This window comes from Pseudophryne corroboree, chromosome 1 (assembly GCF_028390025.1).
Source record: "Pseudophryne corroboree isolate aPseCor3 chromosome 1, aPseCor3.hap2, whole genome shotgun sequence".
Classification (NCBI taxonomy): domain Eukaryota; kingdom Metazoa; phylum Chordata; class Amphibia; order Anura; family Myobatrachidae; genus Pseudophryne; species Pseudophryne corroboree.
Genome location: NC_086444.1, coordinates 295,662,520 through 295,678,838, shown reverse-complemented (window position 1 = coordinate 295,678,838; position 16,319 = coordinate 295,662,520). Strand labels below are relative to the sequence as shown.

General features: G+C 44.1%; 1 protein-coding gene across 2 annotated transcripts in view; it reads right to left on the bottom strand.

Moving 5' to 3' along the window:
- Positions 1-11,695: 11,695 nt before the first annotated feature.
- NAA25 (N-alpha-acetyltransferase 25, NatB auxiliary subunit) overlaps positions 11,696-16,319 on the bottom strand; it is a 335,868-nt gene continuing 331,244 nt past the window's right edge. For both annotated transcript variants that reach the window (XM_063964363.1, XM_063964364.1), the window contains exon 24: positions 11,696-13,240. In XM_063964363.1, the coding sequence (XP_063820433.1) occupies positions 13,118-13,240 (123 nt within the window). In that variant the 3' untranslated portion in view covers positions 11,696-13,117. The remainder of the gene's footprint in view (positions 13,241-16,319) is intronic.

Here is a 16,319-nt window from a genome sequence, read left to right as displayed (position 1 = left end):
AACTGTGTTTGTATCATTTGAACCTTGACAAAGGTCTAGTAAGGACCGAAACGTCGGTGTGATGATTATGCCTATGCCACATTAAACCCTGATTGATTATATGATTCGACTGGTGAGTGCACTCTATACAAGATTTCTATATACTCATGGAGGAAAGACTATGCCTTTTGCTCAGTGAATTTTGAGTGACACCCCAGCAAGTTTGTTTGATATGGAGAGTGCAGACAACTTTTGCTATATATATATATATATATATATATATATATATATATATATTGTGACAAGAACAGTGGGATAGTGTTTGAGGGCAGGTATGTTTGTCCCAGGCTCTTGTCTTACATGTTTTAGAAAATAAAAACTTCTAGGAAAATGCTTTTGTTTTGTTAGAACCTTTTCAGTTTGCTGGAAAAGCTGGATAAGGGCCCTGAGAGAGAGATAGGGCGAGTTCCAGACATTGGGCCCAGTTCGGATCTTTGGCCTCACAGAGGGCTAATCAGGGCTTTCAGCTGTGAAGAGCCTTATAGGGCTTCTAGTCTGATTAATGTGGGCAGACTGCCTGGGAAGACTGCAGGATCTCTGTGAGAGAAACACGCTTCCTGATACAAGTGAGCTATACAGGGTTTACTGGAGAACTCTGTGTTTTTGTTTAGTGATAGTTAGGAACATCTTGTGTTTAGTTAGTGCCAGACAGGCAAGGTATTTTCTTTTGGTGTTTGTTTTATTTTCTGTATAATAAAACTGGCTGGGGCCAGTTGTACCACAAACTGGACTTGTGTGATTCCTCAGCTGCTGCGTGCTGCAATTTACCCCAGGAAACGGCACCTTGTACCCTTACAGTGTTACAACTTGGTGGAGAATGCGAGCATGCCGTTCTGCGCATAAGTGAAAGCAGCAGCTTTGTGAGGCCTGCAGAAAACGGTGGTTTATGCAGATACAGCCCAGTGTGAAGTTACTGAGACTCGCCCTGAGGATTTGATATATGTCCGGGGTGAAAGCAGCTACAAAGCCGCCTGAAAAGTCTGTCGACATGGAGGAACTGCTCAAAGCCTTGCTGCAAGCTACAGCTGCTCAGCAGGAGGCCAACAGACAGCAGCAGGTGGCAATGGAGGAAAATAGGAGACAGCAGCAGGTGGCTATTGACGAACTTTACAGGCAACAGCGTCAGGACAGAGAGGCCTTGACAGAACATCCAAAGACTTTGAAATAGCCGAAGTAACGGTGATAACCGGAACCACAATAGGTTGGTTGATGTGAAACGCTGACACCACTTTCGGAAGAAATTGCTGACGAGTTCTGAGTTCAGCTTTGTCCTCATTGAAAATTAAATAGGGGCTCTTGTGAGACAAAGCCCTCAAGCTCCGACACACGTCTTGCTGAAGCCAAGGCCAACAGTGTGACAGTCTTCCACAAGATATTTTATATCCACCTCCTGTAATGGTTCAAACCAGTCCGATTGGAGGAACTGCAGCACCAAAATTCAGATCCCAAGGTGACGTGAGAGGCACAAAGGGAGGTTGGATGCGCAGAACACCTTTCAAAAATGTCTGGATCTCAGGGAGAGAAGCCAATTGTTTTTCCTCAATTACTAATAGTAATTTGCTCCTGGAGATAGAGTTCTTGTTTTGGTACCCACTGTGGAAAGCAAATTCCTAGCTAAATGGCAGGGTCCATTTGAGATTAGGGAAAAAGTGAATGAGGTTGATTACAAAGTATATCAGCCGGGAAAGAGAAAACCCGAACAAATCTACCATGTTAACTTAATCAAACCCTGGAAAGATAGGTTGTCTCTGTCAGCGGAGCCTTGCCCTTCGGTGTCTTCACCTCGGTTGCTACCCCAGTAAAGCTGTCAGAGACATTATCAGCTGATCAGAACAATCAGGTTAAAGAATTTCTCATCCAAAATAGGGAGATATTTTCAGAGCTGCCTGGCCGAACGACCATAATAAAACATGACATTGTCACAGAACCAGGGGTCAGGGTCCATTTAAAGCCATATAGGATTCCTGAAGCTCAGCGAGAAGCTGTTTCTAAAGAAGTTAAAACCATGTTAGAACTTGGAGTCATAGAGGAATCTAACAGTGAGTGGTCCAGTTCCATAGTTCTCATCCCGACGGTAGCATACGCTTCTGTAATGACTTTCGTAAGTTAAATGAGGTGTCCATGTTTGACGCATACCCCATGTCCCGTGTGGATGAGCTTATAGAAAGGCTGGGAACAGCCAGGTTTCTCACCACGTTGGACCTGACCAAAGGTTACTGGCAAATACCTTTATCTGATAGCGCAAAAGAAAAAACAGCCTTTTCGGTTCCGGAGGGGCTGTACCAGTATAAGATGTTACCCTTTGGGTTGCATGGGGCTCCAGCAACCTTTCAACGGGCGATGGATAAAATTTTGAGGCCCCATAGAAAATATGCAGCTGCCTATTTGGATGATGTAATTCACAGTACAGACTGGGGGTCCCATTTGGTTAAAGTACAAGCAGTACTGAACTCAATCAGAGAGGCAGGGTTAACTGCTAACCCAAAGAAGTGCTGCCTTGCAATGGAGGAGGTCAAATACTTGGGCTTCACCATAGGCAGAGTTCTGATTAGGCCCCAATTGAATAAAATTGATGCTATTCAAAACTGGCCTCGTCCAGTGAATAAAAAACAGGTAAGGGCTTTTTTGGGAATAACTGGGTACTATAGACGGTTTATTCCCAATTTTGCGACCACAGCGGTGCCGTTGTCAGACCTTACCAAAGGGAAGCAGTCAAATATGGTGAAATGGAACCCTGATGCAGAAAAAGCGTTCCAAGCGTTAAAAGTGGCTTTGTGTTCACAACCGGTATTGATAACACCAGATTTTTCAAAAGAATTTGTGGTACAGACAGATGCCTCAGAGGTATGGATAGGCACTGTGCTGTCCCAAACCAGAGATGGGGACGAACACCCTATCATTTATTTGAGTAGGAAACTCAATGAGCATGAAAAAAGGTATGCTATTGTGGAAAAGGAGGCTTTGGCCATTAAGTGGGCACTAGATACCTTGAGATATTACCTCTTGGGTAGACAATTCAGACTAGCGACAGATCATGCCCCTTTAAAATGGATGTATGTAAATAAAGGCAAGAATGCTCATGTAACTAGATGGTTTCTAGCGTTGCAGGATTTTAAGTTTACTGTCGAACATAGATCGGGTACACAATTGGCCAGCGCGGATGCATTGTCCCGCATGTTTTGTTTGGGGGCTATAAGTGTTCCAGCCCCTAGGTCGAAACAGGGGAGGGGGATATGTGACTAGAACACTGGGATAGTGTTTGAGGGCAGGTATGTTTGTCCCAGGTTCTTGTCTTACATGTTTTAGAAAATGAAAACTTCTAGGAAAATGCTTTTGTTTTGTTAGAACCTTTTCATTTTGCTGGAAAAGCTGGATAAGGGCCCTGAGAGATAGGGCGAGTTCCAGACATTGGGCCCAGTTCGGATCTTTGGCCTCACAGAGGGCTAATCAGGGCTTTCAGCTGTGCAAGAGCCTTATAGGGCTTCTAGCCTGATTAATGTGGGCAGACTGCCGGATCTCTGTGAGAAACACGCTTTCTGATACAAGTGAGCTATACAGGGTTTACTGGAGAACTCTGTTTTTGTGTTTAGTGAAAGTTAGGAACATCTTGTGTTTAGTTAGTGCCGGACAGGCAAGGTATTTTCTTTTGGTGTTTGTTTTATTTTCTGTATAATAAAACTGGCTAGGGCCGGTTGTACCACAAACTGGACTTGTGTGATTCCTCAGCTGCTGCGTGCTGCAATTTACCCCAGGAAACGGCACCTTGTACCCTTAGTGTTACAATATATATATATATATATATATATATATATTTTTTTTTTTCTTTCATGTCTTGGTACAGCTCGGTGTGCTGGGGGACACCAGTGGTTTATCCCCAATATATTTCTAGCTCAGACTAACCCATCCCTTTTATGCACCTGAATTGTATTTCCTAATTGATTTGAGCAACTTACATTTTGTTCTGTTAGTATGAGGGGCATGGATGGGACCAGTGTTTGGAGGGTATGCTGGTCTCTGTAGTGCCATTTGGAGATCCCGGGGGTATCTTCAAGTAAGTTAGCTCTCAATTCAGATACATATGCTCAGATGCCATTATCATGTGGCATTGTGTTATATTACCCGGAAGGGTTATTATTATTAGTACCTGGGGTGGGTCTGGGATGCAGTTCCCCCTGGATTGGTTGGGCTGGGCTGCTTTGGGGTAGCACACTGTAAGATCTTATTTAGCACCCCCTTAACACATTTATTAATCCTTCTGGTCTTTTAATTACACTTTCACTAGTATATCAATTTTCATATATAGATTTTGTTTTCCTTTTATAAACACATACTAACACTTCACCTAGAGTTAGGGACCACCAGCATCAGAGGAGCCTTGTTGGGGCCTGGTGGCTTATCATACTTTTGCAAAGTGTATGTAACCAAGACCTCTGGTTTTCTATTTTTTGTGTGTGTGTGTATATGTCCCATGACGAGACGCGTTGGACGTGGCCAGCAGGACGTGTGAGGTGAGACCTTGTGACCGGAGAGCGGTGTTTCTCGTGCTGGAGTCCGTGGAGCTGGAAATTACAGCGTCTGTGTTATCTGGGGAGCCGTGGTGACTATCAGTGCTAGCTGTCCGGAAGCTGCACTGGTTATCTTCATTGCGCCGGTGACTTTAAACTGAAATGTATGTGAGTGTAAGAATTGGCAGTAAAGTTTATTGACCTATTACTCACCTTGCGCCCTCCATTTCTTTTTCTTTGCCTCCAAACTTCTTGAGCGTATTGTCTATAATCGCCTTACTGCCTTTCTTTCCTCTCACTCACTGCTTGACCCATACCAGTCTGGTTTCCGCTCTCTCCACTCCACTGAAACTGCCCTCACAAAAGTCTGCAATGACCTCCATGCCGCCAAATCTAAGGGCCACTACTCTCTGCTTATTCTTCTTGACCTCTCTGCTGCTTTTGACACTGTGGACCACCCTCTTCTTCTGCAAATCCTTCACTCTCTTGGTCTACGTGATACTGCCCTCTCCTGGCTGTCCTCCTACCTCTCCGATAGTTCCTTCTCTGTCTCCTCTCATGATGCTACCTCGCCCCCACTTCCACTAACTGTTGGTGTCCCCCAAGGTTCTGTTCTTGGGCCTCTCCTTTTCTCTCTCTATACGTCCTCTTTAGGTGAACTTATTAGTTCTTTTAATTTCCAGTATCACCTCTATGCTGATGACACTCAAATCTACCTCTCCTCCCCTGATCTCTCCACGGCTCTCCTCACTCGTGCCTCTAACGGTCTTTCTACTACCTCTTCCTGGATGTCCCAGCGCTTTCTTAAACTCAACATGTCTAAGACTGAGCTGATCATCTTCCCACCCTCCCGCACAACCTCACCTCCCACAATCTCATTATCCATTGATGGCACGACTATCTCCTCTAGCCCCCAAGTACGCGGTCTTGGTGTAATCCTTGACTCCTCCCTCTCCTTCAAACCACACATTCAGCGCACCTCACAAACCTGTCATTTTCATCTCAAAAACATTTCCAGGATCAGACCTTTTCTCACCCAGGATGCCACTAAGATCATTATTCACTCACTGATCATTTCCAGACTGGACTACTGTAATCTCCTCCTAACTGGCCTCCCTGACAATTACCTCTCTCCACTCCAGTCTATCCTCAATGCTGCTGCTCGGCTCATCTTCCTCACCAAACGCACTACATCCACCTCCCCTCTCCTACTAGCCCTTCACTGGCTTCCCTTCCCCTTCAGAATCCAATTCAAACTTCTCACTCTCACTTACAAAGCTCTCACCCAATCCTCTCCCATTTACATCTCTGACCTTATCTCCCTTTACTCTCCCACCCGTCCTCTTCGCTCTGCTAATGCACGCCGCCTCTCCTGTCTCCTGATTACTTCCTCCCACTCCTATCTCCAAGATTTTTCACGTGCTGCTCCCTTCCTTTGGAATTCTTTACCTCTCCCCCTCAGACTCTCCACCTCTCTACAAAACTTCAAACGGGCTCTCAAGACCCATTTCTTTACCAAACCCAGCCAAATCTCATCCTAACCCCCTGTTCCATGCTCTCTATGTACCCCATCTGTGTCACCCCTGTCTGTCTACCCCTACCCCTAGAATGTAAGCTCTCACGAGTAGGGCCCTCTTCCCTCATGTGCTCACCCTTTTCTTCTTTAATAATTCTCAACTGCCCAAATCACAGTTTTTGGGCCACCTGGAACTTATCTCTGTCATTTACTGGTGTAGTTATGCTTAGTTACCCTGTACTTGTCCAAAATTGATTTCAACTGTAAGTCACTGTTTTGATTATGTGCATATGTACTCTGTAATTGGGCGCTGCGGAACCCTTGTGGTGCCATATAAATGATAATAATAATAATAATAATATATATATATATATATTTTCTTCATATCTTGATACAGGTATAGCTGTGTGCTGGGGGACACCAGGGGTTTATCCCCAATGTATTTCTAGCTCAGACTACCCCCTCCCTTTCATGCACCTGAATTGTATTTCCTAATTGATTTGAGCAACTTACATTTTGTTCCGTCAGATCCATGGAGTCGTCAGAGCATCTACCACCACTGCCTGTGGGTCTCTCAACCTGGAACAACACTGCTTGAGCTTCTTGTTGAGATTAGAGGCCTTCATGTCGATTTGTGGATATCCCCACCGACGTGTCAAATGCCTGAACACTTCCGGGTGAAGGCCCCACTCTCCCGGGTGCTGGTCGTGTCTGCTGAGGAAGTCTGCTTCCCAGTTGTCTACTCCCAGAATGAAGACTGCTGACAACGCCACAGCGTTTTTTTCTGACCAGAGGAGAATTCTTGATGCCTCTGACATTGCTGCTCTGCTTTTCGTTCCTACCTGTCGGTTTATGTACGTCGCTAACGTCACATTGTCCGACTGGACCTAAATGGCCCGATCATGAAGATAAGAGGCATGCAGAAGGGTGTTAAAGATGGCCCTGAGTTCCAGACTGTTGCTTGGAAGGATGACTTCCTGACTTGACCATCTTCTTTGAAACTGCACCCCTGGGTAACTGCTCCCCAACCTCTGGCTTGCGTCCGTGTTTAACAGGATCCAGTCCTGAATTTCCGAACCTCCGACCCTCAATGAGATGAGAAATCTGTAGCCACCACAGAAGGGAAATCCTGGCTTTTGGTGATAGATGGATTCTCTGGTGCATGTGAAGATGCGACCCGGACCATTTGTCCAATAGATCGAGCTGGAAGGGTCTCGGATGAAACCTTCTGTATTGAAGTGCCTCGTAAGAGGAAACCATTTTCCCCAGAAGGCGAAGGCATAGATGCACAGATATCCGGGTTGGCTTCAGGACATCCCGAACCGTCGACTGGATTACCAATGCCTTTTCCAACGGAAGGAACACTTTCTGCGACTCCGTGTCCAGTATCATTCCCAAGAATGGGAGCCTCCGTGTTGGCTCTAGGTGAGATTTCAGAAGGTTTAGAATCCACCAGTGATCCTGGAGAAGTTTGATTGAGAGACCAATGCTGCCCAGCAACCTCTCCCTAGACGGCGCCTTTATCAGAAGATTGTCCAGGTACGGAATTTTGTTCACTCCCTGCTTGCGGAGTAGAAACATCATCTCTGCCATCACCTTGATGAACACGCTCGGTGCCGACGAGAGACCAAATGGCAGGGCCAGGGACTGGTAGTGACAGTCCTGCAGTGCAAACCGTAGATAAGCCTGATGAGGCAGCCAGATCGGAATGTGAAGGTACGCATCCTTGATATCAAGATACACTAGGAATTCCCCTTCCTCCAGACCTGAGATCACCACTCTCAGAGACTCCATCTTGAACACTCTTAAGAACGAGTTCAAGGACTTGAGGTTCAGAACTGGTCGTACCAAACCGTCCGGTTTTGGTACTACAAACAAGTTGGAATAGTACCCATTGTTGTGTGGATGAGGTGGAGCTGGAACAATGACTTGAGTCTGTACCAGTTTTTGGATGGCCTGCTGTAAAGTTATACTTGCCTCTTGTGAAGCTGGTAAGCCTGATTTGAAGAATCTGTGAGGTGGGAGCTCTTTGAACTCCAGGCTGGAGCCCTGGGAAATTAGGTCTATGACCCAAGGATACTGGCACAAAGTTGGCCAGATATGACTGAAGAATTTTAGTCAGGCTCCCACCTGACAGTCCTCCAGGCCTCGCAGTCCACCGTCATGCTGAAGGCTTTGAGGTAGCAGAGCATAAGCTCTGTTCCTGAGCACCTGCAGTTGCTGGTGTGCGTGGTTTACCTCTTGCGCCTCTGGAGGCCGCAGAGGCACCTCTGAATTTTCCCTTAAACTTGGCTGTCTGAAAGGACTGTAAATTTTAAGCTGAATAAGCTTTCCTGCTGGGGGAGCTGTGGCAGGAAGATACGTACACTTACCCTCAGTAGCTTTGGAGATCCATTTGTCTAGTTCGTCTCCAAACAATGCCTTTCCTGGAGTCCGCATCAGCAGTCCACTAGCGTAGCCACAAGCCACTGCGTGTTGACACTGCCATAGTGGTGGTGTGTGCATTAAGCAAACTAATCTCTTTGGCTTCCACCATAAAGTTTGCAGAGTTCTGTATATGCCCTGTATATGCTGCAGGAGTAAGACATCCCCCCTAGACAAGGAATCTAACACTTCAATTAAGTTACCTGACCATTTAACAATGGCTTTTGTGATGCATGCAATAGTGGGTCTCTGGGCCACCCAGCAGCTGTGTACAATGATTTGAGTGTAGTCTCAATTTTACGATCAGTCGTATCTTTTAGGAAGGCTGCACCAGGGACAGGCAATACACTTTTACGTGACAGCCTAAAGATTGATGCGTCCACTATCGGTGGATTTTCCCATTTTTTCCTATCCTCCAGAGCAAAGAGAAAAGATGAGAGCAACCTTTTAGGGATTTAAAACTTATTTTATTAATCCACAGTTCTTCAAACAGGGTATTCAATTCCTTTGACGCAGGAAAAGTGACTGAGGACTTCTTTTTTTACATTAAAATAAGATTCCTCACACTCCTCTGACACCTTATCAAGAATTTACAGAATATCTCTGATGGCCTCTATAAGAGCCTCTATTCCCTGTGACAGAGTAGATCCCCCCCTCCAAATCCACACAACCTCCTCCATGTCTGACCCGTCAGCGTCAGACTGCAAGATATGGGCCAGAGATCATTTTTGCAGACAAATGGGAGTAGATTGAGACGCTGATTTGGGCACTGAGTCTCTATTCATAAACTCACTCACAGTCTGTCTTAAGTATTGCGTCTCTTTCGCATTGCGGGATAGTTTTGTAGAAATATTTGAGATCATTCCCTTAATGAAATAAACCCACTCCGGTTCAGCCCCGCTATTCTGCAAGGTGCACTGCCCTGAGTACCCAGTAGTGAGCCCCCTGGTGAAGAGGAACACTCCGCTGTACAAGAAACACACTCTTTGCCTGACATAATGTAAATGTGACAGCACACACACAGGAAGCACAATTAACCCACAAAGAGCCCTTCAGGGAGCCACAGAGTTATTTGGAGCCAGCCCCCACCGTGCACTTAACGCTAATGCCAAGCTTAGCCGGGTCACAGACTAAGCACCCTGATAGGGGACTTAGTACACTAATAATCGCTTCCCCCCCTATGAACCCCTGGTACCACTGAGGCAATCTGGAGTCTCTCCGGAGGAGCTGCGCATCCCTGTCAGTCAGCGTCTGTGTCCACTGCAGAGGGAAAATGGTGCTGGTGAGCTGCTGGATCCGCTCATAGTGAAGGCCCCACCCCTTCAATGGAGTGCAGTCTTCCTCTATTTTTATACTGGCTGAGGTAATCTGGTGCTTAAAATGGAGAGAAAAACGTTTTAAGGCTATTTTTGCCAGTGTGGGTACCATGTACAGTGTACGGAGATGCATTCTGCCCCGGTTAGAAGCCGTGCATCTCCATACCCTCATGCCGCCATAATGGCCGGCGACCTGCTAGCCAGGACACCGGCTTAGTACTCACCACTCTTCATACTTCTGGCTCTGTTAGGGGTGGCGGCGTGTTGCGGGAATGTACACTCGCCGTGGTGGGGCTTGCGAATAGTTCCCTCAGGAGCTCAGTGTCCTGTCAGCGGGGAACGGGACCATTAACCCTTCAAGAGGTTGTGCCGTTCCCCCCCTAAGTCCCACGAAGCAGGCAGGCTGGTGCCAACCAGCCCTGCCTGAAAACAAACTTATAAAATGAATGCAGAAAACTCTTCAGGAGCTTCCATAAGCGTGACCGGCTCCTCTGGGCACATTTTCTAAACTGAGTCTGGTAGGAGGGGCATAGAGGGAGGAGCCAGCCCACACTATCAAATTCTTAAAGTGCCCATGGCTCCTAGTGGACCCGTCTACACCCAAGGTTCTAAATGTAACCCCAGTATCCTCTAGGACGTAAGAGAAAACTTTTTGGACACTTGGAATTTTTTGTCTGGACTCTTCCAGGCCTGTTTGAATAAGTCATCTAACTCTGGAGATTCAGGGAAAGTGACATTGGGCTTGTTTTGTTCAAAGAAAAACGACTGCTATGAAGAAGCGTCCTCTAGAGGGAGCTGCAACACATCCCTTATAGCCAAAATGTAGAATCGGGATCCCCACTAACGGGATCTTCTGGGTCATCCCCATCATCCTGGACATCATCCTTATCAGAAAGCAGAGCAGGAAAACCATGCTTCTGTGGACCTGCATGAGATGGGGGGCTGTGCATCAGCCCTAGCAGCTAAATCTGAGTTTTCTGCACATTAGCAGTGAGCTGGGATGACATATCTGACATCATAGTTTTAAGAGACCCTAACCAGTGGGGCTCTGTACCCTCTCCCCCAACCTTTTCACTACTTTGTGAAGATTGACTACATTGCTCACAGGAAATAGTCATTAGACAATGGAGAGAATCTGGTGTGACATATACTACACAGCTTGTGCTTACCCATATTTCACAGTAAGAACAAACACATACACTTTCACACAGTTATAATACAAGCCTGCTTTTCCTATTTTATGTGAGAGGAGACACACAGAGAGGGAGAAATACCAGCACACTCGGAGCTGCACAGCCCCAGTGAGACTATCAGCTCTGTATCACAATTACACTAACTAATGCAGTCCTGAATAGGCTCAGAATAGTGTACAACAGCGGCTCTCTCCCTTGATCTACACCCTGTACCAGTTTCCAGCATGTCTGAGAGGCAGGAAGCGCTGAGTGTGTGCTGCTGATGGCTTCTGTAAGCAGTGGAAGGCGCCAAACGCCGCTGGTCCCGTTCTGAGGAAGTTCCGTCCCCTCCATTGGCGCCGGAGCAATACACAATATTTATACTGGCAAAGTCTTTAAATTAAATTGAAGAAAACTCTCTGGAGCTGCAGAGACGTGCATCCTCTCCTGAGGGCACGTTTTTCTAAACTGCCTGTGGGAGGGAGAATAAAGCCAGCACACCCAGTGAAGAAAATTGAAAGTGCACTGGCTCCTTTGGACCCCGTCTATACCCCATCGTACTAGTTTCCCCCAATATCCCTTATGGATGCTAGAGAAATTAGGAATCTCTGGAAGCTAGTGGCATGCAACAATTTGGAGGGGTCATACATTAGGGTTGACATGGACAAAGACTGACAAATCTCAGCTAAAGCATTGGTTTAAGACATCATTTTGCACATCTACTCTTAAGAAAAACAGCTCTTTATTGAATCACAATTATGTATTTTAAGCTTTTAAAATGTATGAAAATGTGTATATACACCAACAGCACAAAAAGGCAAACATACACTGTGTTTTATTACATAGGGATTTATTTTAAAAATAATCTCGTCAACCACCTAGCTTCACTAACAAAACGTGTTTGATGTATATGTCCCGATTGTCAGGATCTCTGAAGCTACTGAATATTTCTGCGCAGATAAATTTGTGAAAATCTGAAATTCACCCGGCAACCCAAGTTGAACATTTTTCCTTCCATGCTGGTTTATTTTTGTGCATGTAGGCAGATATTAGCATTTTTTACATACATGTTTGACTGTATGCATATGTGTATGTACATAATTCTATACTATACAAATATACATACACACATATATATATATTTTTATAAATATACACCAGCAGTCAGATGTTGCATAATTGGAGCATAGAAAATGGTGTAATATTTTAGCAAAATGGAGCCAGCGGCTTCAGATCCTGCAGACTGGAGAAAATTTCTTCCAAGGCTGCAATAAAAAGTAAACACCGATTTATAAAGCACCAGGATGCTTTTTAAAAGTTGCTAAATTGAAAAACTAGTTGCTTGCTTAATTAACAATTGGGTAATGCAATAGAGTGTGGCTTCAGGCATGTAATAGTTTATGCATAACCACCCATGTCTAATAATGCAATATAAATTACATAAGCCAGCAGTGATCTAAACTTTACTACATGAATGTTCTTTAGTGCCAAAACTGTGGAAATGTTGAGAAGCCAATATCTCTCTTATTGCCAAAATTTTGAGCAATTCTCGCCTCTAAATTCAAGCTGCAATGTAAATAAATATCGGAATCAAACCAATAATTCAGACACTGGTATAGAAGCAATAAATCCAATTTCATTACAAGGTCTTGAAACATATTTCAATTCATATAATTTAAAACACCTACCAGGAAGGAAAAAAATGGAACTATAGCAAGCGGACCAGGGAAAAGAAAGATTAAAAAACAAACAAAAAAAGAAAAAAAAACAACCCAGAAGGAAGCCATATTTATGCATAAAAAATAAATAAAACTGATCTACATGATAGGGGAAACTAAAGTTGTTGAGATTAAGCCAATTTCTATTGCTGCATGTTCAAAGTTTCCAAGGTTGCATGAAGGTCAAAAGGCATGAAAAATCAATTGATGCAAGTTCATGAACATGTATAAAAAGTGGTCAAAGGCAGGCTGTTCCTGCGTACACTTTATGTACAATAATTTAAACCTTTGTATAAACTCCATTCTCAACGCCTACAAAAAAAAACAAAATATCAGTCCTTCATGCATCTTCTTGGGAAGTTCTGGATTAGAATGACTGCCAGGAGCGCATCAATATATCTAATGACATACAGTTCTTATTCACATTCTAGAGTTTGAGTTTCTTAATAGTTTCGAGTCTTTTCCTCAGTTGATCCCCAATCTCTTGCAAAGAGTGCAGGTAGCTGTTCTGAACCTTGTCCGTTGACCGCTTTGTAAACGTCTTTTCTTCCTGTAGAGAAAAAGAAATTAAACATGCCTTAAAAACATACACAATGAGGATTTCCTTACATGGATTCATTCTTTTCCACTGAAGACCATTAGGTTAATTCTGGAATATGGTGGGCTCAGGACAATTGTGGCGTGGCACTTTACATCTAGAAAATTTGTCTCTGTTACCAGGAGCACTTTGCGTTTAGTGAAATCCCACATGAGTGGATAGAGCAGAACAAAAAAAAAAGAAAATACACCATCCTTCTAGATCAATAATTGCAACAGGGCGCCCAGTACAAAAATCGGCTTGTCTTTGCCCTTTAATTGGGGGGACACTGGGTTAAGAAAAAAAAAAAATACATTGGAAACTGCTTCTAAAGATGGGTATGCTCAATGAAAGCAGTCCGAAGCATTCTCCTTTCAAAAGTACTACCATCTATGCAAACACTTGAAACTTACGGAATGTGGTGAACATATGAACAGACAAGCAGGTGGTGGTTCTACACAGCAACTCTGTGCCATGCCGCTCAAGAGGCAATGACCAGTGTGGTAGAACGTGAATAAGATTATTTTGAAGAGGCTGTTCAACTCCACTGTAAGCCTAATGAATGATAACTAAGAGACCTCGCAAAAGACTACCTGGAGGTTGGCAATTTCCTTTTTTAACCACTATAGAGGACTGAGAGATCATCCATCTTTTACACATGAGTTATGTTCTCAAAGGCCTAAACACATCTAATTAACGGACAGAACTCTTTTCTCCTGTAGACCTACAAAGTCCTGATTATTGTAGAAATAGGACTTCACTAAAATGTCTTTTTCAGACATTTGACTGAAAAATTGGCTTGGTCAGATAGAAAGACTGATCCTGATGATAAATGATACTTACAAGACAGAGCATCCACTTCTGAAACTCTCCTAGCTGATAAAATAGCCAAATGGTACACCAGTTTCCACATGAGAAACTTTAACAGCACTTAGGGAGGATGCTGTAAGGCATTGATTATCCAGATTAAGATCCCACAAAGCTATAGGAGGCACATTTAATATGTCCTGTAAAAATGTCTGGACCAGTAACATGGCCAGTTTTCTCTGAAAGAAAACTCTGTGCTGAAGCTGATTTTTTTCATGGATCAATCCTCCTGAAAGAGCATTACCACCCTGGGCAACCAAACGCAGTATACAGGAAACACCTGCCACACACACACACCAACAGATGTAGGTCTTCCATACTCTAGTGGGAATTTCTGGCTGAAACGGGTTTCCAGGTGACAAGCATAATCTGAATAACCACTAAGGGACAATATATTTAAAAGTCATGCCATTAAAGTCACCAGCTGTAAACTCAGGTGCAGACAATGGCTTGGCAAGTCAGGGCTTTTTGGAAGATGCCAAGCTGGACACTTCAGGACACAGAAAAGGCATCTACCAGAACCCCTTCAGATCCCTGGTTCTGGAACAGAAATTCTGCATTTTACGGTACAACAGAGATTCCACCATCTCAATGGCTGGCTAATTTCACCTTTCCACCAAGTGAAGAATGAGGTCAATATTCTTCTTGAAGATGCTGGTGACTGAGAAAATTTGTCCTACATTGTCTGAAAGTGATTCTGAAGCATGACTACTCCCCAACCCAGAATGCCAACATCTGTAGTCACCAGCATCCTTTTTCAAATGTTGACAGGCCATCCTCAACTGAGGTTCACTACCCTCAACTACAAAACAAGAGATTAACAAATTTATGGGGACAGATGGAGAGAACTGGCTAAACAAGGGGAGACTTGTTCTACTTCGCAATGAGTTCAATCTGTAACTCCCTTGAATCAAAATGCATAATGGAAAGCTTGAAGGTCGAGACTTTCTCAGAATCCACAGGCAAAAATTAACAAATGTTGGTTTCGGAGCCAAAAAAGGAGCTGCAGCCAGATGTCAAACAGGAAAACTATATGCTGGGTAGGAGACAATTTATTCATCAATGTGATTCCAACATTTAACTATGAGGAGTACCTGACTAGGGAAATGGCCTTGATGAATAAATCATCCAGGTAGAAAATGACAGTCACCCCTCTTGTATTGTAGACGTGTCGACCTCAGTGTTAATTCTTTGATAACATTTGTGGAGCAGTTTTCAACCACATGGGAGTATCCAAAAATGCAAGCCAAGGATTGCTCTCATGTCCCTCCCATATAGGGATATGTGCAAATATGAATCCTTGATGACCAGATCTCTCTCTCCACATGCTCTATGACAGATCTCATAGATTCCATCTTGAATCTGATCTTGAATCTGGGTGCTCGAAGATATCAAGTTTATAAAAGTATGAAAAGACCTGTCTGGCACCTGCACCAGAAAGAGATTGGAGTAATACGCAATAACTTTTGCTTGTCTGAAACTGGAATGAATGTGGTTTAAAGAAGGCCCCATTTGAGGAGGCATGATTTCAGATAAGCTCTAATATAGGAAATTTTAATGCACAGATGTGTCCTCATACATATAGCCTCAGTACACCACGCAGCGCTACAGCCGCCAGGACCTGTGTAACTGCTAGCAATGGTCACAACGTGATGCAACTAGGACGCAACAGGAGACTGTGCTGCTTAATTTGATATTCAACACCTATATATCTCTGGGCTAAGATGCATTTTCAGCTAAAAAGATACCCGATGCTAGCAGATTCTCCCGGGAATTGGTGTTCCAAGAAGGGCTGTTTGGTGCAACTGCTGCAATGATTTATTAGGACACATCTGTAAGTATAATATGTACTATCATTTTTCATTGTGCCAATTGTCAACATACGACACCACAAGCGTGTTTTGATGTTTGGATTTGTTGCAAGCGGCAGAGCAAGAGGAGCAGCAAAAGTTGAGCTACGTAGCAGCCCTAGTTACGTTGCTGCCACCGGGCTGCTGGCATTTGAAGGGAAGCAGAGAGGAAGGACAAGGGGGAAAAAAATACAATAAAAACTCATGGATGCAGGTAAAAAAAAATGGAAAAGTAAAAAAGAACTTTTACCCACCTCACAAAACATTGTCATTCTGGGCAACCAATGAAAATAGACCAATAGATACCACATGATCATGGTGTCACTAAAAACTTT